At 34.7% G+C, this 27,993-nt stretch overlaps 2 protein-coding genes across 2 annotated transcripts in view; one reads left to right on the forward strand and one right to left on the reverse strand.

Annotated features, from left to right (window-relative positions):
• The window catches only part of LOC150102433 (uncharacterized), a 135,256-nt gene extending 133,217 nt beyond the window's left edge, over positions 1–2,039 (reverse strand). Inside the window, exon 1 of the mRNA XM_090399589.1 lies at positions 1,320–2,039. Coding sequence (XP_090255715.1) covers positions 1,320–1,467 — 148 coding nt within the window. The 5' untranslated portion in view covers positions 1,468–2,039. The remainder of the gene's footprint in view (positions 1–1,319) is intronic.
• On the forward strand, positions 1,580–27,993 carry LOC150102434 (sarcalumenin-like). The gene is made up of 3 exons (XM_090399590.1): positions 1,580–1,625; positions 27,096–27,223; positions 27,328–27,993. Exons 1-3 carry the CDS (start codon positions 1,580–1,582, stop codon positions 27,991–27,993), a joined length of 840 nt encoding a protein of 279 aa, XP_090255716.1.

Genomic DNA, 27,993 nt, shown 5'->3' on the forward strand with positions numbered 1-27,993 from the left:
CAATTATAGTTCCCCCCCTCCCTCTCTAGATTTTGAGATGACTTTAATGATGTCACTCCCCCCCCCCCCCCACGAGAAAAATTCATGCCAATTACCCGAGTTTTAAGCAAGTGGAACGGAATGAAACATCAAAACTAGGTGGTCGCTTTACAATTGATCATTAAGTAAAATAAATAAAAAAGGTTAAAATCAAAACGTATATTAAAGCTTTAATTTCTGCAAGGGATCAAAGTTCTGTATTTATTTTCTAGATGACATCAAATAAAGAATTAAGAATGCGACTATAATCGCATCAAATTAATGACCTCAAAACACATTTAAAAGAATGTTACTAGTAGAAACGAACCAACTATTCTCAAGTTTCATATTTATATATAAACGCTGTTAATTTTCTTTTTCCCTCATAAATCTACTGAGACAGTTTTTAGGCGAAGTTCCATTGTCAGCTCACCACTGCATTCGATCTGCTATTTGAATAATGAACTCTAGTTGAACTTAAATATGACTCTGGAAGAAATAAAATAAATATGCCACTAGTAATGATACTCTAGGAGATTACTGCGTCAGAAAAAAGGGAGGGTAAACTAAAATCGATCATCTAGTTGTATGAGGTATGGATCCACTAAAGACTACCGTCTTCCAGTAGCCAGCAACAAAATTGATGTTCCTAAGAGAGTGCGTATTGATCTTTTCTCTCCCCAGTCCCCTGGAATAAGAATGGGGTGGAAAACTTTCTGCAAAAGGATGGTGGGAGCGAGGGGAAATCAGCTCAGCAACCTCCATATTAGTTATGTGAAAAAGGAAATATCAACGATTTGCGTGATTGCGCTTGCATTTTTTTTCTTTGTGTTAGTGAATATTCAAATATTCTCCTACAATACTAAGTCTGCAAATCTATTAACAGGAATCTTATTCCTGTTAAGAGATTTAATGATTACTCGAGATTGTAGTGCACAGCCTGTTGTAAGACTGTCGTGGGTTCTACCTACGACAATACTTAAATGGAATGCAATCACCCTCTTGAGGTTAAATAAAATCTTTAGAACTGCTTGTAAAAATCTAATATCAGTAAAAGCCACTAGCAGTATTCCATATTGAACAAAGAAAAAAAAAAAAACACGAGAGAGAGAGAAAAATGGAGAGGGAGGATATATGCATGAGATCGCATTACTCTCTGCTGAAGCGTGCATATCAAATTTTACTGTGATGTAATAATTACATACACATGCAGCTCAAGTATATAACGAGTTAAAAATTTAAATGAAAATAAACAGTGTGTGCGTGCGCATTTTTTCTTAATGATTAAAGAGTAAACTCACCGAAGAAATCCTCCCAATTGAGCGAATCATCTGAATCCAAATCCTGAACAAGCTGGACATCTTTATGCTGTAACAAGGAAGGATGGCACATAGCAAGATCGGAGCCTGGACTTTGCGATACACCGGACAAACACTGCTTATGGACCATAGAAGTAACTTTCCTTCAATGTACACCACTGAAGGTACCCAAAGAGTCAATGAAGGTGCTGCCCTATGACTAAGACAATGTGTTTAAGAAACACCCTACAGCTGCTTTGTGCATGGCGGATCCATCAGACGACTTGATCATGAAAAGCGTCGCTGATCGTAAGTTTCACCGAACAATTCTTCATAGACCAAACTGGGGAGCGAAACAAACAACCGAAGGGGATTAAAAATTACGAAGCTAACGAAGTGTCGTCTTCCGTACTTTGGTGACAGGTCCCACATCCGGAAATAAGAGAGGGACGCTGTCATCCTCCATTGGTTACCCAGGAGATGTTGATTGTGGAAGAAACGAATCTGGCTGGACATGCGCCAATTTGCTTTGATAGCTATCCCGTAGAATGTTTCAGTACTCCGGTGTTCGGGGTGTCTAAACTGACATCCACGAGAAGTTTACGAACGCGTGCACGCCTGTCTACCAGCAAGCAGGCTGCTTTCCTTCCACACACGCTGTGTCAGGCGGTAGTAGACAAGCCCATTACATTCGGAGGGGTGGGAGCGTAGACGGTGCACATGGACGAGTTAATAGAAATATTTGCACCAAAACAAGCCTTAATTTAGGGGGGGGGAAAGAAACGAAGTCATTTATATGATCTCCTGATGACGGATGCTGTCCAAAAATCTTTTGGTACACACCATAATTGCCAGCTACTAGCAACAAACGCCATTTGTTACCAGAGATGATTCTGTAGCTTAGAAAACCTGGTATTGTTAGTGGTCAGTGGTCAAAACGACCCGTATGACAGACAAAGGATGAGTCCAATGTTAGACGAAGGTCAGCACTCCTCTTAGTGACAAACACCGTCCGACATACGAGCTCAGAGAAACGTCAGCCTTTATCTACGAGTCAAAAGATAGGGATGGTTATTAAATGTGCAAGTGAAAAACTTGCTCTCCGTACACCTGGCAATCAGGGTACATTCGATAACCTGTTATTACTCTTATCTGTCGTAAGAAGTCGAAGTACGGGACGGTTGTTGAAGAACTACCTCCTGTAGGCTAATATATATATATATATAAAAAAAAAAAATAACCTTTTATGCTTGGAATATTTCTACGTAAGAAAAACAATAAATCGAGGTGCGGAACAAAGTTTATCTGCGACACTATTTCAAGATGTGATTAATTAGTTGTTGAAAAATGTAGTCGTCAAATCACGTAACTGTTACCATGGAAAATATAATTTTACGTGGAAGTAACACTCCACCCTTTTTTGTTGACTAATGGGTGTCTTCGAAAGTGACTTCGAAAAGTCTTGCAGCTACTTTACGATTGGTTCCAAACTTGCAGCCACTATTATTACCACTTCCTGGCTCTTCCTTCTATTGTTGACATGTTACATAAGAGATGATATTGATGAGAATCTGTTCAAAAGATGACAGCACAGATAATACTCTTGAGAAGGTAGAAACAAAAGGGGGAGGATTTTGCCTTGCAGGAAAACAATGGCAACGCACTTGACAATACTAATAGGATGTTCAAACGTACAACTGTGGTTAAGTTTTTTTTATAATAATTAATAAGTAATAATTATAAAAGAACTAAAAAGATATTTAAATGAGAAATAATATTTGTACGGACCAAGAAGTAAAAGCCAAACTTGATTTTACAATAATACTATGATACACACCATTCCATAAAGTTCAGCGCATGATCAATTAAATCTGGCTGGACATGCGCCAATTTGCTTTGATAGCTATCCCGTAGAATGTTTCAGTACTCCGGTGTTCGGGGTGTCTAAACTGACATATCTAAACTAACATACATAATATACTCAATTAAATATTTTTTTCTTCTACGCATAAAATGTCAATAGACCAGCAACGAAAGCACTGCAATTTAATTGAGCGCTGTATTTGTTTCCTAGGGTAAAGAATGGTGGTGGAGCTACGTTTGCAATCTGTAGAAAAAACAGTACGTTGCGAAAAAAAAGGCTAAGTGTTTTCTTCCTATAGTGGAAATAATAGTATGGCAATCGAATAAAGATATTCAAAGACAACATTATATTAAAGAATTTATTAAAAGTCGTAAAATTAGAATTTTATTTACTACATAACAAAATGGCAAACCCATGCAGCTCGTTTTCTTGTGTTATGTATACTTACACCATGTTAAGCACTTAATGAAGCCATTAATAATAATACAAGGATTTAACGCGCAAACAGCTGAAATGTAGCTGCATGATAAGCAGAACCACTTTAGTTAGAGAGGGTTTAAAAGACACATCGGTATTTGTAGAGCCCTTAAAATTTAGTGTAATATAAAGCATTGAATTTTTTTTTTCTCTCTTTTTGCTCTCTGTAGCAAAATCAGAACCGGTATAGACTTATTCTCAGGTAGAATTATTTACTACAACGTAGAGTACGATCTAAAGAAATGAAAATTTGAACGAAAGAATTGTAAATAACGTGTAAGGACTAAGATAAATAACTGGGTCTTTCCTTGGGACGATATACTGAAGGAGTGCAGAAATATAGGCATGATTTTATATTATTACGGTCTGCGTGCTAAAATAGCCATTGTCCAGTATAACAGCATGTGACGTCTAATGCCATCTAGCATCTGCATTTTTATGTCAGTGGATTTTTTTTTCAAGCCATATATTTCATGATATGCAGATGTAGGAATGAAAATGAATAGATTTGTTATGTTGAGTGAATTTACTGTTTCATTATTGAAGAAGGCATTAAAAGATTCTAATTCATTTAATGCCAACAGATTCTTTTTTTTTTTTTTTTTTTAAATCGGAGATAAAGGTCTGTGACGAGCTACGGTCTTTGGCAGCTGACTTATTCTGACCTTTCACCTGTCCCATAAATACCTCCAGAAATACTTTCGTAGCCAGAGGACACTACTTACTTATTCGTGCAAACAAAACTGTGAAGAGTGGCGGCCGGTGAAAATTTTAAGTGGGGGTGCTTCATATACAAAATAAAATTTTTAAAAATTCTTTTTTTCCTAATCAGTAACCAATTTATTAAGAAATAAATTTACACGTTAAAAAATTGCTTTTTAAAAAATATTTTACCCTCACCACTTACAAACACCAATAATAAAAGTTTCATATCTCACAGAAATAACGCGCATTGATACACTGCCCCAAACGAGCAGCGTAAACGAATATCGGCGAGTCTAGCTGCAATTGGCGCGATCATTCTCACACTGCGTTAGATCGCAGTGCATTGGTTTCGTGTAACGATAATTGAAAAAATATAATTCTTTTCATATTTTCAACAGTGACACTAGTCATAATTCAGCCCTGTATCTATAATAAATATGTTATTTTAACAGAATAAATTAAGATTTGCAAAAAATAGTTCACCACGAACACGCACCAATAAAGAATAACGCGGGCAAGCATACACTGCCCAAAGAGCAGTGTCAGATTCACTAGTTACGTGCAATGAGAAGGGCAAACGAATATCGGCGAGTCTGGCTGCGATTGGTTGAACGTGATATAACGTGATAATTCTGACGCGTTAATGCTTTAGATTACGAAACAGTGTATCTGTTTCGTAATCTAAAGCATTAATCGAACAATTCCAATTATTAACTATTCAATCAATGTCGAAACATAAGCTGTAATAACTTTTAACAGGTTGTACTGCGTTTATATAATGTTATAAGCATTATTATTATTTATAAACACAAACAAAATTTAATTTTTTAAATTTTTTCCTTGGGGATGCTGCAGTGTCGCAGTGCTTATGTACGGGCCGCCACTGGTGAAGACCATGTGGGGGAGAGGAACCCGAACTGAAGCCACTATCCGATGAAAGTAAAGAATTTCAACTTCGATCCTCAACTAAAGTGGGCATTATCTATCGTATCCCAGTTGACATAAATAATTCTTATCGCTAAGAGCTCTTTCATTTTTCCTCTTCCAACTTGTTAATTTGTAAATTTCGTTTTTGTTAATTCTCTCTTCTCCACCCCTCTTTTAGCTATTTCGGTAATAATTCCGAACAGCTCAATTCCCCTCCCCCCCTTACAAAAAGAAATCAACCTTTGAACCAATGACTCGTCAACTGATTTTTTGAAGCATCTTGGAACACTACGGGTCAGTGTTAAGAACCAATTGTGAAATGAGAAAAATAAATAAATGAATACCTAGATATTTGTTTTTGACTTCAACTCTTAGGGGAAATAGCGTCTTTACGGTATAATCCACAAGCACCAATCATTACGTAAATTCGGCAATTAAGAGATCATACCAAACATTGCTATCATCATCTTTGGATGTGATTAAAATAGCATTAAAAGATGACTAAATATACTATTTTTTTTTTTTTTTTTGTAAACAAGCACTTCAGTTTTATAGTTCAATTAGTAACGATTACCGCCCTCTATCTAAGTTTTTTAGCGAAACAAAAAATCATTGCCACACGAAAAAAACAAAATGGCGCCTGTATGCTGCTGTTTTTAGACTAAGAATTTAAAAAATATAAACTAAAAAACGCTTACAGAGAAGTGTCTTTAACTGCTTCATTTCTTATGGTCCATTAAGTGTTGTTAAGAATTTTTCCCCCTCTAGTAATTCGATACTTTATTCGGTTTAAAACCTCCACACGATTTGTTGTCAATGCACTTTCACATTCAGTTAACTGAGATCGGTAATTTTTGTTGTTATTTCCGACTGTAGTTTCAATAATTCTGATTCTTTTTGGTAGTTTACTGAAATCTAGTTAATTATCAAAGCCTTTTTTTTTTTTTTAACTACTCAAAGCACTTTCAGTTTTAAGTTTGTGTTAATAGATGTACATACTATTTAACGTAGTCCAGTTGCCCCATTAATTTCACTGTTATGCAGCCCAAAGCTATGTTAGTCACCCTTACATTTTGTAGGTCATGATGTTAATTTCGTTTGAAGTTAGCTATTTTTTTTCCTCATCTAAAACACAATGTGGAATCCCCTCCCCGCACCCAAATAGGCATCTTTTTAGTCACATGCCTCTGGCAATTTCCTTCCTTTTCTAATAAATTATAGAACCTATTTTTTATTCGGTGAAAACATCATTTGTTTTATGTTTTCAATGTCATACTTGTGGGTACTGATTTTTCACGCATTTCTGAAATAAAACGTTCGGCGATTATAATGACTGTTCCATTTTTCAGATGAGAACAGTTTTACAATTAACATTTGATTAAATACAAGGAAGAAAGCGAGAGAAACGAAGTTGACGAACTTTGAGGGACTTAAGGTAACCTAGATAGAGCAGGTACTATTAGGCAATCAGCCCGTGGGAAGATGATGTAACCGAGCCAAAACAAAGAAGCTTCCAATTTGGTTATGGTTTTTCTAAGTACCTAACTTTATGCGAGATATCAGAGGCAATAAACTAAGTTGCCGTGATAAAAGAATGAATAGCAATATCCAGTAATACAAAGAGAAAGAGACCTATTATGCAATAAAAAAGACAGAAAAAGGAATCCATTAGCGAAAAGGGAACTGGCTTAGCAAAGCAAGAGGAACATCACTAGTAAACCGGAAATGCAAGTGGAAACAGCCAGCTATTTAATGACTATTCCGAGTGACTTTACACGACAACATCAACAAAGAGGAGAGACCCAAGTGTCAAATACTTACAATCCATCTAAACGCCAACCTAAAATGGTAAGGGTGGATTAATGGTACCATGCCAGTCCGTTACTTTTTATCGACAATAATGATTAATGGTCGGTCTTCTCCTGTTCAAGGAGGTCTTGCAACATAACGGTTTTTTATGCGAATGTTACTTACTGCCTTAGTCTTTAATGTTTCGTTTCCTCGCCTGTCAGTTTAGTTTTTTGATTATTTTTTTCGCGTTCTTCAAAATCAGCCATATTTTCTTCTAGTGATTGGAGGTTGTTTACACCTGAATTGCACTTCATACACTTCTCAAAGGGCTTAAATGGCTAGGTCATGGAACCTAAAATTCAGGTTCGTTGATCCCGAATCTCCATTCGCTGATACAGGATGCTAAAGGTTGTCGAGGGCATTTATTTTGAAACAAACCACTAAAAATAAAGTTGGTTGTTTTGAATTACAACGTATTATGTCTGTTAAGTGCGTTATTTTATTATTTTTTTTTTTTTGCCGGTTTTGTGTAAACTCGTTTTTTGTCCAGTTTCAGAGAGGAAACATCCTCCACCACCGTACGAGACCGGTGCCTCACCTTCACTTGAAAAGACTATATAAATGTTCCTCGCGCTTTACACCGGGTTCGAATTCAGGTCTTTTGTGTTACGGAGGTAACCGCTGGTAGTCATTTGCTGAAAGCCCTTAGTTCAAATCCCATGCTAATCCATGATCCATAATCAATATGAAAAGGCGAAATTGAAAAGTCATTCTGCAATTCAAATGCACTATTAGCCTTGAATTAATACACGTATGTCCTAGTCAGGTAATTAGTTTATTGACCCCTCCATCAAATAATAAATATCTATGAAATCGTTACTAAATATAAGCGCAGATACGTTCAATATATATATATATATATATATATATATATATATATACAGGGTGTTCGGGATAAATTTGACATATTTATAATTAATTATATTTTTCCGTAAGTTACATGTATTAACACACACTTCTCTTCATTTAAAAGTTTGGACCCTTCTTCATTCATATACAAGATGTCAGAAAGGATGGATAGCTGGAACCCACCTGAATCATGGAAGAGAATAACTTGTATCATGATGATTCGTGCCCGCCATCAAAATAAGGATATTACGACTGCTGCCCAATGCTCCCTGAATACAGTAAAAACAATCAGGAATGAACTAGAGACTTGCAATGGTGACTACGAGGATGTAGCAAGAAGAAAGATCCCTAGCAGACGATCTGATTGCGTTCGTACAGCAGAATTCCTCGCAAATCTGCAGGAACAGGTGTTGAAGAACCCTGGCATTGGAATTCGGGCTTTGTTCGTGGAGTTGCTAACTGTAGTCAAGCCCTGGATAACAAGGGTAGCCAATGGTAGGCCGTATGTATGGCAGCAGGATTCGGCCCCTTGCCACACCTCTGGGAAAAGTCAAAAATGGTTGTCTGAAAATTTCTACGACTTCACCAGTCCAAATGTTTGGCCTCCAAACTCCCCAGACCTTAACCCCATGGATTATTTTGTGTGGGGCGCAGTTGAAAAAGACACCAATCGCACTTCCAGTAATACAAAAGCCCAGTTAATGGATAAAATTAAAACAGTTTTTGCGGCCCTTCCCAGGGAGACTGTAGCATCAGCTTGTTCGAGGTTCCGAAGCAGAATTGAAGCTGTGATCGATGCTAATGGTGGTTATTTTGAGTAAATCTTGTTGATAGTATTGTAATTAACTCTGCCTGTAATGTTTTTTTGTCAATTCATTAAATTTAATAGATACAAAGAAGATTTTCTTTTTCCTTACGAAACTGTCAAATTTATCCCGAACACCCTGTATATATATATATATATATATTTTTTTTTTTTTAATTACGTTCAATATTTATTTGCATGAAGCTTAAATGGTGCCTTCCAAAATATAAAAGGTTTGAAAAACATACCGAATTTCAGAGATGTAATTGCAAAATGTTAATCCGGAATTACATCGTTTTTCAATAAGTTTATGTAATATTCAATTATTTTTTAAATTTCTTATCTGAAAAAGCAAACAAGGTTGGAACAATATGTGTTTATTCAAATCAGTACTTAAATAAAGCTTATCAAAAAAAAAAAAATAAATAAATAATAATAATAATAATAATAATAATAATAAAAATAAAGGAAACTTAAAAGGAAATGATCAAAATGTTTCATGATCCAAGTACACATTATCATCTGGGGGGGGGGGAGATGAAAGAGAATTTAATATTCACAGTTTACTTCAAAGTAAGAAAAAGGGGGTAAAATTTATATTAAAACACCCTAAAGGAAAAACATCCCAAACTTCTTTCATTTGCTAATAGGAACATAAACAGAACATAAACATAAACATATGAACATAAACAGAAATGAAACAATAAAAAAAATTCTGAAATTGAAATAATACCTGCTGTTTTACTTATAGATGAAGTATACTTTTGGTATATTTTTTTTCCTCCCAAACAGTCAAGGGTGGTAGAAATTTTAAATAATCTTCACTTAGAATTTTTGTACACACGTTAAAGAGCGCCAATAATCCATGATTAACTTGATGCGTTCACAATACACAAACACATTTTTATGCTAAATATCCAAAGGGAAATACTATAAACTCCTATGTCGTAGTAGAATACTATCTAACTACTATTACTAATAATAATAATAACAACACAATTCTCGGTATTTTTTTTTCGCTCGCATATCTCAACCGTTCAAAGAAAACCAAAGCTGGGTGTGCTGTGTGTTAGCAGTAATTTGGCAAAGGATTCACCGCGATCGCTTCAGGGAAGAGGGACAGAAGACAGCGAACACACCTTTCTTTCCCATTCCTCCACAAAAAAAAAAAAAAAAAATACTGTTTGAATGTTTCAAACATACATCACTATAATACTTTGCATAACATTAATTATTTACCTTCAATGTTAAAAATAAAGTAAGAATAAATTAGCTAATCAATATATAACTTGCCATAGCAATATTTATCCTTAGACAAACTTTTTGAAGCTGAATAAACAGAGGCTATCATTCACAATTTCTACAAATACGTATGTAAACAATAACACACAACGAATTACTTTAATAACGAATGAGGAATATCCCAACGTTTCACTAAAAATTAAGAAAATTAAGATAGCATTCTCAAGGCACAAAAAATTAGAGTAGACGCTCAAACAAATACCACTTAAAGAAATGCCCTTTTGAGAAAGGGGTCACGTGCTTTAGAGTTAATGTGAGACCGCATGCGCAACTGATAATCTTTGTCGAAGCGACCTTGTAAGCAGCCGTTTGGAGCTGAATGCTCAATAAAGGTTTCCTCTATTGTATTTGAAGTTAGAAACCTGATTGGTTACAATGTGCGAGATCTTGGAGGATTTCTACTGCATTTCGGTGCGCCTCAGAAGGTGACAATCCCCAACACACTCATATTATTCTATTAAGTCAGCCAGCATTAACTTGTGCTCAAAAATGAACGAATAAATAAATAAATAATAATAAAAGAATTAATAATATGGTAAAATTAAAATAATGGAAAATAATAAATGAAATAAGTAATATTAATTAATTAAAAACTACGTACCTATTTAAAGGCTCTTTGGCCTAAAATTCTCCGTCATCCCATGTGCCATTGACAACCAAGATTATAAATTAATATTTATATTTATGCTGATGTTGCTAATTCGTTGGCACAGCAATGCTTTTTTTTTTTTAATGCAATACGAGACCTGCGTCCCTCCGTTCTGTATGAGCAGGACACGCAACGAAATGCCTGGCACCGTAAAAACAAATAAATATGCATTCATTTTAAGAATAATTAATTTTTTTTAATGGTACTGTTGTTGGTTTTTAATGGTACTGTTGTTTTCAGCGTGGAATCCCAAGTGCATTTTTCTTTGCGTACTTCTTGCATCTATTAGGAAATCCATTTCTGACTGTCCGTTTAAAAAAATTATCAGAAATCTTGTTTGAGAAACTATACTAGTATTCAAATTATCTAAATCATTATTATTATTCAGAACCACCATGGAGGCGTGATATTTTTGGTGTGAGGTCCACTTTAGACACCACAAGGTGTAACGTCCACTCCTTTAAACTCATGTACTGTCTGCACAGTGCAATATTAATATTAATATTTAATGTTTATTTAATATTTATTAATTTAATATTAAATATTAATAAAAAAAATTTATGTGTTTATTATGAGTATTACAACAGCCTAGGATTTTCCATCCGAAAGATGAGCGCCCGGTATTACAATTAGTATTATAATTGAGTGAATTATCTCAAAAGAGATCAAATAATGCACAGCAGATCACCTTACGATATGGTGAATGGGGAAAAATTCCTGTTGCGATATCATGTAGGAGAAAAATTATTTTTATTATATTAATAAAATGCAATTTTATTAATTTCTGACAGACAAAATACGAAAATACTGCTATTACGAGTATGGAGCATTTTATTTACTTAGAAGTTTGATTTTATTCTGTCATATTTGACTGCTATTAAAATGCAGACGAATATCTGCAACCAAACGATGTTCCTGGCATTAGTAAAACAAAAACAATTCTTAATGCAGTGAAAATGTTTATTTTATGGATCGCACAGCGTTAGGTGCCATTCTGTATTGTAATTGAGGAAGCATAGGAAAGAGCATCTTTATATTTAAACAGTTAAAAGGCGTCATTACTATTTATCTAACACTTTTGCCTACTAGCAAATTATACGTCCATTGAAACAATACAAAATTCATAATTGTTTTCCGTCGCTTCGGAAACCTTCTGTAAATACAAAGATGTGTATCTAAATAGGACAGCAGACATCGCACTACAACTAGAGGGCGGCGATAATTAAGTGAGTAAACTATCCTAAATGGGTCAATTGTAGATGTATGATGTTCAGTAGCTACCTTTTGAGTATCCTTTTGTTTCTGTGATCAAAATTCCTTCTCGATTACCTGTAAGTTGTCATTTCATTCATGAGAGATATTAAAGTTCCATTAGCGTGGAATATTCATTCAACCTTTTTGAGAATCTCTCTGAATAGCTGCGTGTTTACATAATGAAGCTGTACAAGAAAGGGAAGTGCAGTTTGGTAGCTGTCTGTAGGTTGTTTATGTGCGGAAAAAGTTGGTGAGAAATTAGCACTATAACCGGTCATTCAAAGTTCAGGGTCTGAGAAGTGATAAAGAAATACCAAATCAGGAGTCACAAAGAAAAGAAAAAAAAATTATATATTCCTCCCTCAGACGATAGCTATTTTTTCATGATTTAGTTCCAGTGTTTTTTTTTTTGTTGTTGTTAATTGAATATTGAATTGAATATTAACAGTTTTTTTTCGTTATTTTTTATTTTATTATAAGAAGAATAAATATAAAATAATAAATAGATAATTATGATTCGTTATTTTATATTTACTCTTATTGTTACCCTTCACACAGTTATTTTTATCCTTAGTCACTCTTTTCATCACTCAATTTGTTTTTAATATATGATCTTCAAGTGCAATGCATCATGGTAGTGTACAATGCTTAAAATTTAACTTATCCGAATTGGTTCTTATTAATTAAATCTAATCGGACTGCTAATTACATAAAAGTTAGGGGTGGAGTGAGCCTTATGGCTGTATCTGGTTAATTACATTGCTTAATTATCTCCAGTTCTTTTTCTGTATCCATTACCGAGTGGGTGATTGGGGGAGGGAATGCTAATTAACTCGAGCTCGCGAGGATGATTAATAACGAGGAAGGCTTAACATCAACTTACATTAGAATTCTTCTAGTTTTGCAATGTTTTTCTCTTAATCTACCTGTATGGGTGCCTTCTGTGGTTCTAATTCGAGACTTAACGATAAGTGTCTCTCGGCAAAGTCCAAAAAAACATTTGGAGAAGATGACGAAATGTGCCGAAGACAAACTCACTTCTAAATAGTTACGTTTCAGTGCAATAATACACGCTAGGGTATTACATCGAGGGGAAGAAGGCTTCTCAGTCAATGTCACCACTTCTCTCGGTTAAGGGAGGAGGCATATTTGTTCATGGAAGAGTGAACAAGCACTAGCAAGCTTCAATGTACGCGCGCGCACATACACACATGCCTTTCTGGCTCCCTTGAACAGAAATAGCGAGACGGGGGGGGGAGAGAGAGAGAGAGAGAGGAATCCCTTCTATACATCACCGACCCGTATGACCCCTTATACTTCAAAGGTGTCGCATGTATGGCAAAAATAAAACAAAATATTTTTGGGTACCCGCTTCTACTTTTCCGGCTAAAAGATTTTTTGCTTAATTCTCTGAAGAAGCATCCCAATATTAGTATATTTGGTAAAAATATCCTTAAAGGTCATGTCAGAAAGAAAAATCGAAATAAAGAGACACATTTCTGATTTAATTATTACAATAAATAAATTTAAAAAAAAAAAATTGATGCATTACAATGATGATAAATTACAATCTCTACGGATGTTTCTTTTCAGAGACATCCGTAGAGATTGTAATGTTTGTCATTCGGTGCAGCTGACGCGTTCAAATAAAATATCTGCATATTAGACAAAAGAAAATATATTACCGCCCCTAGGGGTTTATAAATCCTCTTAGAAAGTGAAGGGGATTCGACACTGCAGCATGCTTGTGCATCCGGGTTCTTTTCTTTTAGTAAGATGTCGTCCATAAAATTTATGGATTCTGACGCTATTTTTCACGTTTTAGAACCCACCATCCAGACGCCGCAAACTTTCACCCCACAAAAATTAGAGAACAAATATGAATCTTCTCCAATGACTGAGACATAACCGCAAATAATGTTTGCTGTCTTACCAGTTTGGTTTTATAACGTAAACTTAACAATAAAATTATTAGTAATTGTTATTTATTGATAATAATATTATTATTAATTTGTCCATAGAAGGCCGAAGTCTTTAGCCAGTCAAATATAATAACCAAAGGTGACATCAATAATTAAAATAATTAACTTCCTTCTGGTGAAGACATCCTACATTTCTGTTTGCCTCTTTAGTATCAATTGTCACGAGTATAATACACTGGCCTTAAAGCCTTAGTTACTCTGGAATCCAAATGGAGGATTTAGACATTAGTTCTGCATTAAACTTGCTTCGAAACCATCTCGATAATGGTCTCGCATCTGAATTCATGAATTAACTATAAAACGATCTATTTTCTACTGCTAAGTTATTACCAAATAAGAAACACCTAGCAGCCAAGGGCGAAATTAGATGAAATGTGTGTAAACGAAATTCGTGTCGAATGAAACTTATTCAAAGTTGCCAAAAATTAACTACAATTCTAAGATCGATGCGGAAAAAAAAAAAAAAAACCAGCAAGTTTCACCTAAACAAATCCCCTTGAAAAAAAAAAAGAAAAAAGAAAAAGAAATAAAACTAAAGGTGCATCCCTTGTAAATTACTGTGTTAAATGCATTTACTAGGATGGGTACGAAAAATACTGTTTTCATTTTCCTGTTCGTCATATGGAAAGATAGTCCCCAAGAGCGTTACGTAATTTATGAACAGGCCCTAGGCAACTATTTTATACAATACATCCAAAGAATGGTTTGGAGCGATGACTAAATCTATGGTCAATTTAGGTTCCATTCATATCCCATCTCTTCATCACTAACTGCTTGACTGCTTCGAGAATACGGTCTGATTCTGTCTCCTGTTTACCATCGTACGTTGTTTGGGACTGAGTTATCACACCCACGCGCGTTTGCACACACACACACACAAATCATCTGTAGCCGAGATCATTCATCCGCTATGACGTCTAGATAGACATTCGAGTGCCCCCAACACAAACAACTCAAAATTCCATTCAAAAAAAAAAAAAAAGGCGAACGCATCATCATCGATCTCAGTCAGCAAACTGACTTTACAGGGCTCGTTTTTTTTTTTCTTCTTCTTATCTTTCATTTTTCTCCATCTAGGCTGTGTGCATCAGGCTTGAAAAGAAATGAAGCATTAAAGCTTCAACCCGGAAGCTGTTATGAACAATTATGGGTATCTTTGAGCACTTTCTTACTTACAGTGCAGCTCTTATTGCGTTTTACTATCTACTCCTAATCTGAGAAGGGAGAGGCCTAGACGGCACATTCTTGGCTACTTTCAGGTTATTTGACGTTCAATGACACATTTATCCTTCTTCCCCCCCCCCCTCCCCCTCCAATCTCTCCGCACCTAGGCGGTCAAATGCGAGACACAGCATCTAATTTTCAAATTACTGAATTACAATAGCAAAAATTAAAGATTATTATTTGAAACCTTCAAGTAAGTGTTATAAACGGAGAGGACAGGGGAAAGACTCAGATTTGACAACAGAAAATAAATCTATTATTTGACATGCAGATTTGTGTCTGAGATAGGGACGTAGTAAAAACTTTAAAAGTGGTGTTATGCTACATAATGGACAAGCCGAGGAGAGTCCAGTTGGCCTCATACAGGCAGCAGAGTAATTCCACCTTATTTCTGATGCTTTTTAAAAAAAAAGTGAATAAATCTTTAATTGTAACTTTCAACTTTCTTACTGAATCTGTTCTAGTTGAGATAGAGCACTTTAATTGTTTCCCCTTAAAGACAATAAATAAATAAACGATGGCAAACAGAGAATAGTACAATATACAAAAGCTTTCTTATCAAATTTTCCAGTCTGCATTCTATTTTTTTTTTTATTTAATGTCAATCCTACCCACGAAATTTAAACTATCGTATATAAAAATACCGCGGCTGAGATCTTACGCCTTCTGCCCGAGGATAGGTTGAGGCTCTCATAGATCGTGATTTTGCTATTTTCTCGTCTTGTGCGAGATGTTTCATTATCTTTGGGCTTAAAAAGTTTGTACATGTTTGTAATATTTGTAACCATGTGAATCGTGGCCTTCTTCTAGATCTTGATACTTTCATCTGTCTATCATCATTCTAGCACCTTGGTGCACAGTCTCTCTGAATGCATTCTATGTGACTAAACTATTCACACTGTTGTTTATCCATAACTGTATGTGATCTATCAAGTTCATATCGGATTTGTTTTGAAATCTGTATGATTATATCATACAGCTTTAATTTCAAGTGGTTGGATTGTTACTTTTCTTTTTTTTTTTAATTTTTTTAATTCGGTCATCACTGTCCAACCTATTGAGATTCTGTGTTTAAACGTAGAAGTATACTCTAAATTAGATATGCTTAATGAATTTAGACAGTTAAAATCATTTACTTATTCTGTTACTTGACTGCTTAAAAGTATTGCTACCTCCTCTGCCTTTCTTCCATGTTGTATGGGACTTGTTGTTGTTTGTTGATATTAATTGACATCTTATATTTTTCAGGTTTCTTCTGTGGGTGGGTTAAGGATTGAATAATCCTTAACCCACCTACTAATAATCCTTTGGATCGAACATGGATCTTTTTCGAACTACTTCAGGCCTCATAAACAGTGCGGTAGTCTCAAACCAGGTGATGAAAATTGTCCACTACTTAAAGATATTCGCAAATGAAGTTAATTAAACTATACGACTTGCATGCCATAGTTTAACGTGTACGATGTTTCGTCTCTAGAACAGGATTTCCCGATTATTTAATCCTTAGGCCATCACTAAAATGCACAATAGGTTTACAACCATTCATGAGTGGAATTCACAATAAAAAAATAAAAATAAAATAAAATAAAAAACTTTTACGATGATGATGATTGAACAATGCACTGTACTTTGTTTGGTTGTCCTACCATCTCAGGATTAATCATTCTTATGGGCCCACATCCCGAAATGAAAAAAAAATAAAAAATAAAATAAAATAATAATAATAATAAATAAATAAAGATACTTATGGTTTGAACACGTCATAAGACGTGCTGTAGATCACATGATGCGGAAATGTGTAATGGAAATGTGTACAGAACAGAGGGGACGTGGTAAACTCCTTTAACATGAATGCCCCTTATAAATAAAGATCTCCAAAGTGCCCAGGTAGAGACAGAATATCCCGGCGATTACGGAACTAGGAGAGTCGACCCCAAGTGAAATGGGATATTGGCGAGGACAAAGAAGATGAAATAGATATTTCTTTACTTTATCGCAATAATGTCTAAATATACTACTTATAATCCCGGCCATAAAAAAAAAAAAAAATAAATAAATAAAAAAAACTTTTGGGCCCAATTGGGATCATATTGGTAGGGTCCTTATTTTAAGATAATTGCGTATCAGGAATATATAAACGATATTAAAAATTAAATAATATACTTACGGATTACACTTTTACAAAACAAGAAACTAACTATAAGATTTTTTTTTTTTTGCCTTTTATTCAGTAAAATCTAAAATTTTATCAACTTTTAAATTTCTCGCTTCCGGATCCAATTGGTCCGAACTTAAGGTGGGTGCTGACCATTTCTACTAATAACCGTGCACGAGAGTAAATATAAACAAAAAAAAAAATGCTTTTAAATAAAATAAGAGACCATAATTGTTTACAATTATAGTACTAATGATTTTCAGTATTTCGAAGACGCAATGCACATAAATATAAATATCTATAAATATAAACATTATATATGTTTGCTTCTCCGATGAATCCTTAGTTCAAATTTTATCTGACAAATCTGAATTCGTGAGGTGACGAGCAGAGAAGAAATTTAAAGACTGCATTGTGAAACGAGTGAAGCATCCTCTCAGCATCATTGTCTGGTCATTCATCAGCAGCCAAGGCACTGGTCGCCTGAACAATGAAGCAGGATCAATACATCAAGGTACTGGAGACCAAGATGCTGTCCCAAGTACAGGAGTGGTTCCCGAATAACGAGAACAGAATCATGCATTCATGCATGATTCTGCTCCTTGTCATAAGGCAAAAAAAAGTAACAACATTCCTGAATGACAAAAAAGTCAAGGTTCTTGACTGACCTGGAAATTCACCAGATATCAACCCCCACGAGAACCTTTGGGAAATGATGAAGCAGGAAATTTCCAAGGAACTTGCCACATACGCACCCCAATTAATAGAGCGTTTGATTGATGCGTGGCACAGGAATGAATCAATAAAATTAAACTGCACCAAATGCATAAGAAGTATGTTCAAAAGAATCGAAGTAGTAATTGCAGCAAAAGGCGGCATTATCAAGTATTTACCTCATAATTATTTCTATATGCTGGTCTGGTTGGCCGAGTGGTTTAGCGTATCCACTCTCCAGCCAAGAGACTACGAGTTCGAATCCCGCGTAGGCATGGATGTTTGTGATTGTCTTCACCCCTTCATACATTTGTAAAATCTCGATGTAACTTAAAAATATCAGAGCGCTTTACATCGATTTTTTACAGAGGTCAAGTCCCATGAGAATGTTGTAAAAATAACTTGTTTGTCTCTGTATATTTTGTACTAGATATTTCTGTAAATGTAAATAACCCTTTGGAAGTTAACTGTATATACTCCTTTAATAAGAATATTTTTGAGTGTTAAAAACAAAAGGTAATGTTTTGCCGCCAGAGCTGTACGTAATAGATCTACATGGCGGCATAAGACAGGTTGTTTATGAAATTTTGTGTGTATGTGAAAGGCTTACAAGCTCTGCACATAAACACCTCCGAAGTCAGTCAAAAAGGTTCAAAAAACTTTCCGATGGCCGGCAACTTACAATCAAAAGAAAGCGGGCCGAACTTGAAAGAAGATGAAAAAGTCATGCCGAGTTCTTTGGGGGTTACAAACTTCGTGCAAGGTCTCAGAGAAGGTATAATAAAAAGGGACCGATCCAAGCATAGGGAGCTTCCCGGTTCGAGACGTCGCTAGAGAGAGAGAGAGAGAGAGAGAGACGACTTCTAGGCCAGAGAGAGAGGGTTTCCAGAGGCCGCAGACGGAGCTCCCTGCTTCCAGCAGTTGCCAGAGAGGGGGCTTCCCGGTTCCAGTCTAGAGAGAGCTTCGAGTTGCCGAAAGGAGAAGTTCCAATTGCCGGAGAAAAGCTTCCAGGCCAGAGAGGGATCCCGGTTGACAGTTGGCGGCAATTACAGTTTTTCAGAGGCGGGAGTTCAAGCTACTTGAGACGGCAGTCGTCCAGGCATTTTCGGCGAGCCAAAGCAGAGGAGAAAAGACGATGTAAATTACCCGAAGCAGCTTCGCTCGGAAGTTTTTCTTTTCGTCATGAGAGAATAGCATTTTGCCAGAGCTGTATGAGTACCACAGGTCGCTGTTTACAGCTTGCTATTTTTCCGATGAGATACTACTGAAGCCAAATTTCCTGAAGGAAGCTCGAGATCTGAGATGAAAGAACTGCCATAGAACTTTTAGTGAAAGACTTTTGACTGAATGTGCGATACAAAGCCTTTGTAAGTTACACACTTTTGTATATTCCCTCTTATGGTTGTTATAGAAGGACGTTTAAGATTTTTGTTTAATAGTGATAAGAGTGTCCTTAAGAGTCAATTGGCATGTTGGAAATTGATATCAAATTTGTAAAAATAACTCTAACCTCTTTGCAAGTAAACTAGGAGTTTAATAAGTTAAATTTGTAAGCAGAGAGTTAATAGGTTTTTGAGTTAAAGAGATTAATTAATGTCGAAGTAAAAAGGTTCTAATTTGTGCAAAAGAATTTTTATAGATAGATAGGGAAAGCAATCTCCCTATTGTTGTTTAATTCATGTATATTTCATAGTAATGTAAATAAAATGTGTTTTGATTTTTTTGTTAAAGGAGTGATGCCTGATTGTTTATTTTTACAACTGCGCTAAAAATATTGAACTTATGAGCGAGAAATTAAGTGAGATGGCCGAAGCGCAAAGTTAAGTAAAAGAATAGACCACGACTGTTTGTGTAAAGTTTTATTGAAGGAATTTGTGTTAGAGAGAGAAATCTGCCGGCCGTATTTTTGAGTTTTATTATATTAGTGGTGCAGATTAAATTAAATAAATTTTCTAGTATCTTAGGCATAAGACTCGTAATGCGAAGAATAGATAAACATAGTACGTAATAGTATAAGCAAGAAAGATTCAGAGAGAGAAAGCGCGCACAGCTAATTAGAATAACGGTATTTAAAGTATACAGTAAATGAGAAAGGTTACGAGAGAGAAAATGCGTATTAGAGTAAAGCTATAAAGAAATAAGAATAAAGATAAAAATATATTACTAATATAGGCAGAGTAAGAAAGGAAAATATATAGAAAAAACGTGTAGAATCGTAAAGATAATAAAATAACGCATTAAAGATTGCAATAGATATTACAAATTCATACACCCAGGTATAGATAATACACTCTCCCAATGTGGAATGGGTCCCCATGGGAGTAATAGATCCACAACCTCCCTTAATGGGAGAGGCCTTCACCCTGCAGTGGGTAGAAAAATAGGCTGTTCATCATCATCATCATCATCATATATATATATATATATATATATATATATATATATATATATATATATATATATATATATATATATATATATATATTGTGGGTATGAAATATTTTGTATTTATTTCCTATAATAGCATCAAAGTTCTTTCCTGAGCATATTTTTTTCTGTGAAACTGACACAAGGAGATTAAAAAAAAAAAATAACTTTAATTTACTCTTGTATTTTGGATATATAAAATTTATTAATTTTACTACGGTTATAATATTTTGCAAAAGATGAAATATACTACTATAATCCAAAATTACGAAATTTATTAGTAGCGAAATAATTGCTTCTTCAGCCATGTCACGTGACTGAATTTTCCCAAGTTTTCAGATTATTAAACTTTTTTCTTTTTTTTTTTAATTCACTCTTAAGTTCTTTTGAGCTATTCTGAAAATTTTTCAATTGATCCAATATTGTAATATCCTTTAATGGTATCAGGAATATGCAAATCGGACAATTCAACTTCCTTATATAAGTATATTTTTTAAACTTCCAGATCTCAATTAAATCTTAAGATTAGAAGCGCACCTACATCTTTTCTTTTTGACTAACACCGCAAGCAAAAATGCAAATTACCTGAACATTCGACGCCTATTGATGCCTTTCTTCAAATACACTTTAAACCGGATAGAGTTCTTACTGCAAAAACGTAAGCCTACATTAGTTGAATTCTGTGGTGTAGGCTGCCGACTGAATACTTACACTATAATACAGTACATTAATTATACTATAACTGTAGATAAGGTCACTTATTTCAAGTGACCGTCGTCCACTGTTAGTTACGATGGCGTAACTGATACTCTTGTCCTACCATATATCAGTGGCGCATAAAACGTACAAACTATCGAAGATTGTCAGTGACATCTGACGCCCTCTACAGATTCTGTTTATATCAAAATCATATTTATAAATAAATTATTTATAGTATTTATTATTTATTTAATATATATTATTATTATGTATAAATTATAACGGCTTACAAATGTTTATATCACACAAAACACTCATGAATAAAATGTACAACTGTTTTCTATATATTATAAAAATAAACACGACTTTCACTTTGAATTATAATGAAAATTAAGTATTTGAAGTAAACATTAAAAACAAAAATTAAATTAATAAAACAAATGTTAAAAAAAAACTAATAAGTATTCATAAATGCTTTAGTAATTTGTCAACCTTCCACTTAAAGCTAATGCTTAAATCCTTCAATTCACACATTAACGAAAAATCTTTATTAATATAAATAAAGATTTTCGAATTTTTTTCCCCAAATAACTTCGGCTTTTGAAGATTAAATTCGCTTAAAATTTCAAAGATCATCATTCTCTATTTAGAATGTCTGAAGATCTTCATTTGCTACCTCCTTGTCACCTATTGAGGGCCTCCATGTCTTTTGTTAGTACTTAACACCACTTCCGTTCTAAACCTGCGAGCACTCAGACCCACTTCTCCTTTCTTCCGATGGGTAAGGTCCCACCCGTCTCCTCCTCCCCCTATTTCGACGGAGAACACAAACATTCTGTGGGCAGACTGCTTACGACCTACAGGACAGTCTTTCTGCTCACTGATAGTTCCCCGGCCATTGATGGCTGGTAGAAGAGTCCTATTTAGGTTCAGAACCCTCCCGTAGAATTTACTGAATTAAAGGCCAAGACGGATTGGCAATCCTACTGTGTACGTCTATCATCGGGGTACACGTACAGGCACGCGCTCACGCACTCTCTTTCTCTCTTCCCCCTCTCGGAGGAACTAAGTATCCGAAGACGTTATATGAAGGGTCTTAAGACGTGGGTGGATTTGTGCGACCATTAATGAATGTTGGCTTGTCAACGAAGAGGTCGTTTGTAGATGAAGTAACAATCAGTAAGACCGGAGGTCAAACGTACTGTTGAAGAGAAGAGGCTATCACGCAGTAGATTTGAAGATAGACGATAAGCATCCCACCAATAAACGAAAGAAAATTCGAAAATTCGATTTACTGTGTTTTGAAAAGGGAAAATGACATCCATTCAAACAGTAGTTTTTAAAATGCTATTTAATGTAAAGATTAATGCATTAAGGCACAAAAACCAAAGTGTTTACTAATATATTCTAATGAAGTCTGTGTTTAAACACTTATGATTATGATTCTCAGAACAGCACAGTTCCCACGCTCGGAGAATCCCTTCCCTCAGCTCATCGCTGGGAAAAAAAAAAAAAAAAAAAAAAAAAAAAGAGCCCATATTTGAAATTGTAGCCATCGAGATTCCACCTCTACTTAATCTGGAAATATCGTCCTTTTTAAATTAGTACAGCTAAATATTTATTTATATAAAAAGTGGAATTTTTGCGCTTTCCCCGAAATATTATATATCCATAATTTTGCTATTCCTAGCAACAAACTGAGCAGGAGGCCCAGACTCAGCATTTGTATTCAACATTCTAAATATTTCTACTGTTTTAGTTTAAAGATGGAAAAGAAAGCTAAGCTATTTTTGGTTATGGAGCAGTCCCTTTGTAAAAATTGGGCTAAAAAAAGGTTAAAATTAAGTGAGGTTTAAATTAAAACATTATACATTATGTATGTAAATTTTTGGGACGTAAAAGATGGTAATAAAAACCAAAATTTACATAATTCGTCTTTTCAGTATTTTTTTCGTAATTAGTTTTTTTTTACGTTTTTTTTTTATCTGAATTCATTTTCTACGCTCAGTTGTCGGTATCTTGTGTTCATCACTTTTAATTGTATACCATCTCGGCTGTGAATTTTTAAAAAAATTACATAGGTAAAATATGTTTTCATTTAAACCTCACTTGATTTTAACTTTTTTTTTTTTTAGCCTAACGGCTACAAAGGGACTGCTCCAGCCAAGAATAGCTTAGCTTTTTATTTTTCCAACTTTAAACAGTTGAGGTGCATCATGACTTTTCTGACGTTTCTCAGTGCTTTTAGTTTATTTATTTTTATTATTAATTAGTATTTGTATTTTATATTAAACTCAGTTACTTTTATTATATGATATTATGTATTACATCAACATAGACTTCCCATAATTTTTTTTTTATCAAACCGGGACATTTTTGAGTTTGCCGGAAAAAAAAAAGTTAGCCTAGGAGGCGTAACAGAAAGTTAGGCCTCCTAGGCTAAGTAATTATGATTGAGAAGTCTAAATAACGGAGTGGTTAACAAAAAACATTTCGTAGTAATAATTTTTAATTACTCTTAACTGAACATAACTTATTATTAAAAAGTTATTAATATTTATCACTAGCGTGAACTTTCTTTAAAAATTCTTTGTTATTTTTAATCGCGCCGAAAAATTCCCTATTAAGTTTGCAGCGCAATACAGCTTTTACTGTTGCTTCAGCCATTCTACCTCTTTCTTCAGACCATATGTTATTCATTATTGAGAATATCCTTTCAAGAGGTGAAGATGTGCCTGGTAGGCTGAAAATGTATTCTATAATTTGGACGATTGGGCAATGAAATGTTCTTGTCTTTGAAATGACTGAATAGTTGTATCCATTTTTCTTCGCAACTTGTATTTTTCAAAATGTCAAAGATTGCCGACCAAAAAGCTTTTCCATTCACCACTTCGTCAAACAGTTCGTCCATGTTTATTGCATTATTTGCAAGAGTTTCATTAATTTTTTCACCTGAAGCTTCAATTTCCGACCAAGTTAATTCATTGTTGTTTATCCAAGTAAAAGATTCTGCTCCACCAAAACTGTTTTCCCAAAGCTCAATGTAAGAAAGGCATCGGTCATAAAAATTTGTAAACTCAATTCTTCCATTATTTTCCAGTATTCTAAAAAGATTTTTTGCTTCTTGAGGTATAAATTTATTATCACGCCTTTCCTCAAGATTTGTTTTTAATTTTCTAAGTTCAATGACAATATCTGTTGCACTCGCTTTTGTACTTTCCATAATCAAGATAGGTTTGTTAAACAATTTGAGTTGCCCGTGCACAAATCACAAATACATTCCACCGCAATCATTATTAATGAACTGTTTTATCATTACCGGACAGTGTTCTTGTGAAATAAAATATGATTTCAGTCTCTCATAAATTTCAAGTATTCTGTCAATAGCTGGAAGTAGCGAGAGAAAACGGGTGTTGCCATGTTGAAGAACCTTTTTATACTCTACATCTACAAATTCACAGAACGCTTTTAATTGAGTGACTCGAACCGTATGAATGTGGAAATATTTATAAATTTTGACTACTAAAGCTTCTATTTCAATAGGTAGAACATCAACTGCAGTTTGAAGAAAGTTGTGAACGATGTGAGCACCGCAACCAATGCCCACAATATTTCTTCCTAGTTAATTCCTTCTTCAATCGACTGTAAATATTGTTTTCTCCTCTCCGTTTTACACCCCCAAAATTGGTATTGCAGTTATCTCCACAAAATCCAATAATTTTTTTTGTTATATTATGAGTTTTCATAACTAGCATTAAATGGTTTGTCAGTATTTCTGCAGTTTCACTGGGAACTGATTGAAAGTCTAAAAGTTTAACTTTTACTCCACAATCTAGTGCAAAATACCACACAACGCATGGCAGTTTTAATTTCTTTCATTTGGAAGAAAATTGATATCGTCACAAAATTTGTTTTATTTAAATCTTCACAAAGTTGCTGAAACAACAGTGGCTCAATCACATTAACAATGACAGCTTCACATTTTGTTCTACCCAGTATCTAAACTTTGTTTCAAAAAGCTTTGATATCAATTTAGATGAACAACCGGCAGACTTAAAGCTAAGATTGTGAATAGCAACATAAAATGCAAACATTGCTTCTTTAGCAGCTATTAAAACTTCTTTGTCACTTGGATCGGCACCTTTAAAATATGACAATATCTTTGAGGAAGTTCCTGCCGCTGCTAGACTAGCCTTATGTTTCGCACATGTCAAGTGATTTTTGATGTCCGAACGCCCACCATGAGCCACAGAAAATTCTGAAGAGCACTGTTCATATTTCACTTTGTCAATATGACCACAAAGTTTTTTCAAAAAAGCATAATCCTTTTTTAATTCATCCGTAAACACACAGTTTCTTTTTGGCATTTTGGGATTAAATTAATTTAATGAAGTAAAAAAAATCACACACAACACGCCGAAAAGAAACATCGACTCGCAATATAAACTCAACTAAGATTGCGCATGCTCAACAATGACTTGCGATGCAGCGTACATGCCAGAGTCAAAGTGGGGTATTCGTGTTGCCTAATCGCTATTTTCCGAAGCTGCACTTTTTGTACTGGGCGTGTATATTCTGCACTTTTAAATTTTTACCAAATATCCGGGACAAAATGACAAACTGGCCGGGACCATATACCTTCAAACCGGGATAGTCCTTATCAAACCGGGACGTATGGTAAGCCTACATCAACATAATTGAAATTGTCCGCGCGGTTAGCCTAGTGACTATGCGCTTCGCAACCATATGCCTGGGGAAGGAGTGTCCTATGTTCGATTCTCGTAGACGACGTGAGGAGATCAAAGATTTTCCGTCTTGGGCGTGGACAGCAGGGTTTTTCTCCCCAGTTTATCTGGGGTTTTTAATCCCGCAAACAGGCAAACCTACCCCGTGAACACACACGGATTACAGTCATGAATATCGCCCTTAGGGGATGCAGCAGAGGAGTGGCGAACTAGCTGCATTAATAAGCCAGTAACCCCTCATTAGGAGGGGATTCAACCCGTCCTAGGACGGACGAGAGGGACAGGATAGGCATCATTGAAATATGAATTAATGTTATTATATATTTTTTATTTTACTAAAATATGATTTAACTTATTATTGATTTTATTTTTTTATACTTATTTCTATTATATTATATTAGCATAGCGATTAAACCTATATAATTTATTTTAGAATATTATTTATACGTTTATTAATTATTATAAATTACTTTTACTTTTATTTTATTATTAATATATCATATCTTATTGTAATTAAATGTCAGTACCGGAACATTTCATTTCTAGTATTAATTTATACGAGTATAAATTTGTTTAATTTGTACTGTTTTATGTATAGTATTTTCATTGATTTCCTTTTAACTGTTCACTTCCTGATTTCAAAAGACGAAGATTTCTGACCCCCGCCCCTACATATAAATAATGATTAGTGTGTCAATGTCGAGTCTTCCGCGATGAGTCTTTTGACTCCATGGAGACACCGTTAAAATAATAATAATAATAATATCCTCTTTAAACTCAATCAGAGTATTCCCTTATAAAGTAACCACCACTGAAATAAAGAGAAGTCATTGATAATGACTAGTTAATAGATAAAGTAATCAGGTTTAAAATAAATATTTAATTTTGGACGCAACTAGAAAATAACGTTCAGAACCCTAGCGGACAAATTCAAACTAAGGAATAGAACGTTCATGTCCAAATTTGCAGGTTTGATTTTATCTTATATGTCTTGTTCTTTGATGAATAACAAACAAACAGAATATTTAGTTGCTTAATGGCGTGAAAAATGGCAGTATCAGGTGTGCTTCTTGCGATTTTAGCTACCGATCTCATCGCAGTAATGTACAAACATACATTTATGAATGTGCTAGTACTTCTATTTTTTTAGAAGTAGAAAAGCATCAGACAAGCTCAGAAAACAATCATAATGGTGGAAAGCTTGGAGAAAGAAGCCGAGATCACTTAGTGTCAACATTTCATTTAGATGAACCAAATAACATCAGTGAAGATCCACATGTGATAGAGATACTACAGAACCTTAATAGGATATACACTAATTCCATTAAGCCTCTTGAAAATGCATATAAATTTAATGACTGAATACAAATGTCATCTCTGAGAGTAATGCCTTTATTCTTCCAAAAATAACATTTGTGGGACCTTGGAGCACTGGAAAATCCTCAATTATCAACTATATTTTAGATATTGAAAATACTAGCCATGCCCTACTGTCTGGTGCTCAGCCAACCACTTCAGATTTTACAGTTATTTCCTATGGGCCTACTTACAAAGTTGTTGAAGGTTTGGTACTAACTATGAATAGTAGTTATTCCTCTCTTGAAAAGTTTGGTCAAAATTTCTTATCAAGACTAGAAGGTGTTGCGATTCCTAGCAAAATTCTGAAGAAGGTTGATTTTATTGATACACCAGGCATAATTGAGAATAGCAAACAACAAGGAAGAGGATACCCTTTTGATGAAGTATGTCAATGGATATTTGATCTATCTGATATGATTGTTCTTGTATTTGATCCTACAAAACTTGATGCTGGTGCTGAACTAGAGAAACTCTTTAGACATTTAAAGAGTCAAGAAGCAAAGATAAGAATCATTCTGAACAAAGCAGATACAGTTAATACACAAGAACTGATGCAAGTTTATGGAGCTCTCTTTTGGAGATTATTGCATCTGATAAATATCACAGAACCACCTAGAGTATATGTCGGGTCTCTCTGGTCTAAATCCTTTAGTCCTTCCAGTTACAATCATCAGCTTTTTTATAGATGA

Source organism: Typopeltis vanoorti, chromosome 10 (genome assembly GCF_054136105.1).
Source record: "Typopeltis vanoorti isolate ZY-2024b chromosome 10, IOZ_Tvanoo_1.0, whole genome shotgun sequence".
Classification (NCBI taxonomy): domain Eukaryota; kingdom Metazoa; phylum Arthropoda; class Arachnida; order Uropygi; family Thelyphonidae; genus Typopeltis; species Typopeltis vanoorti.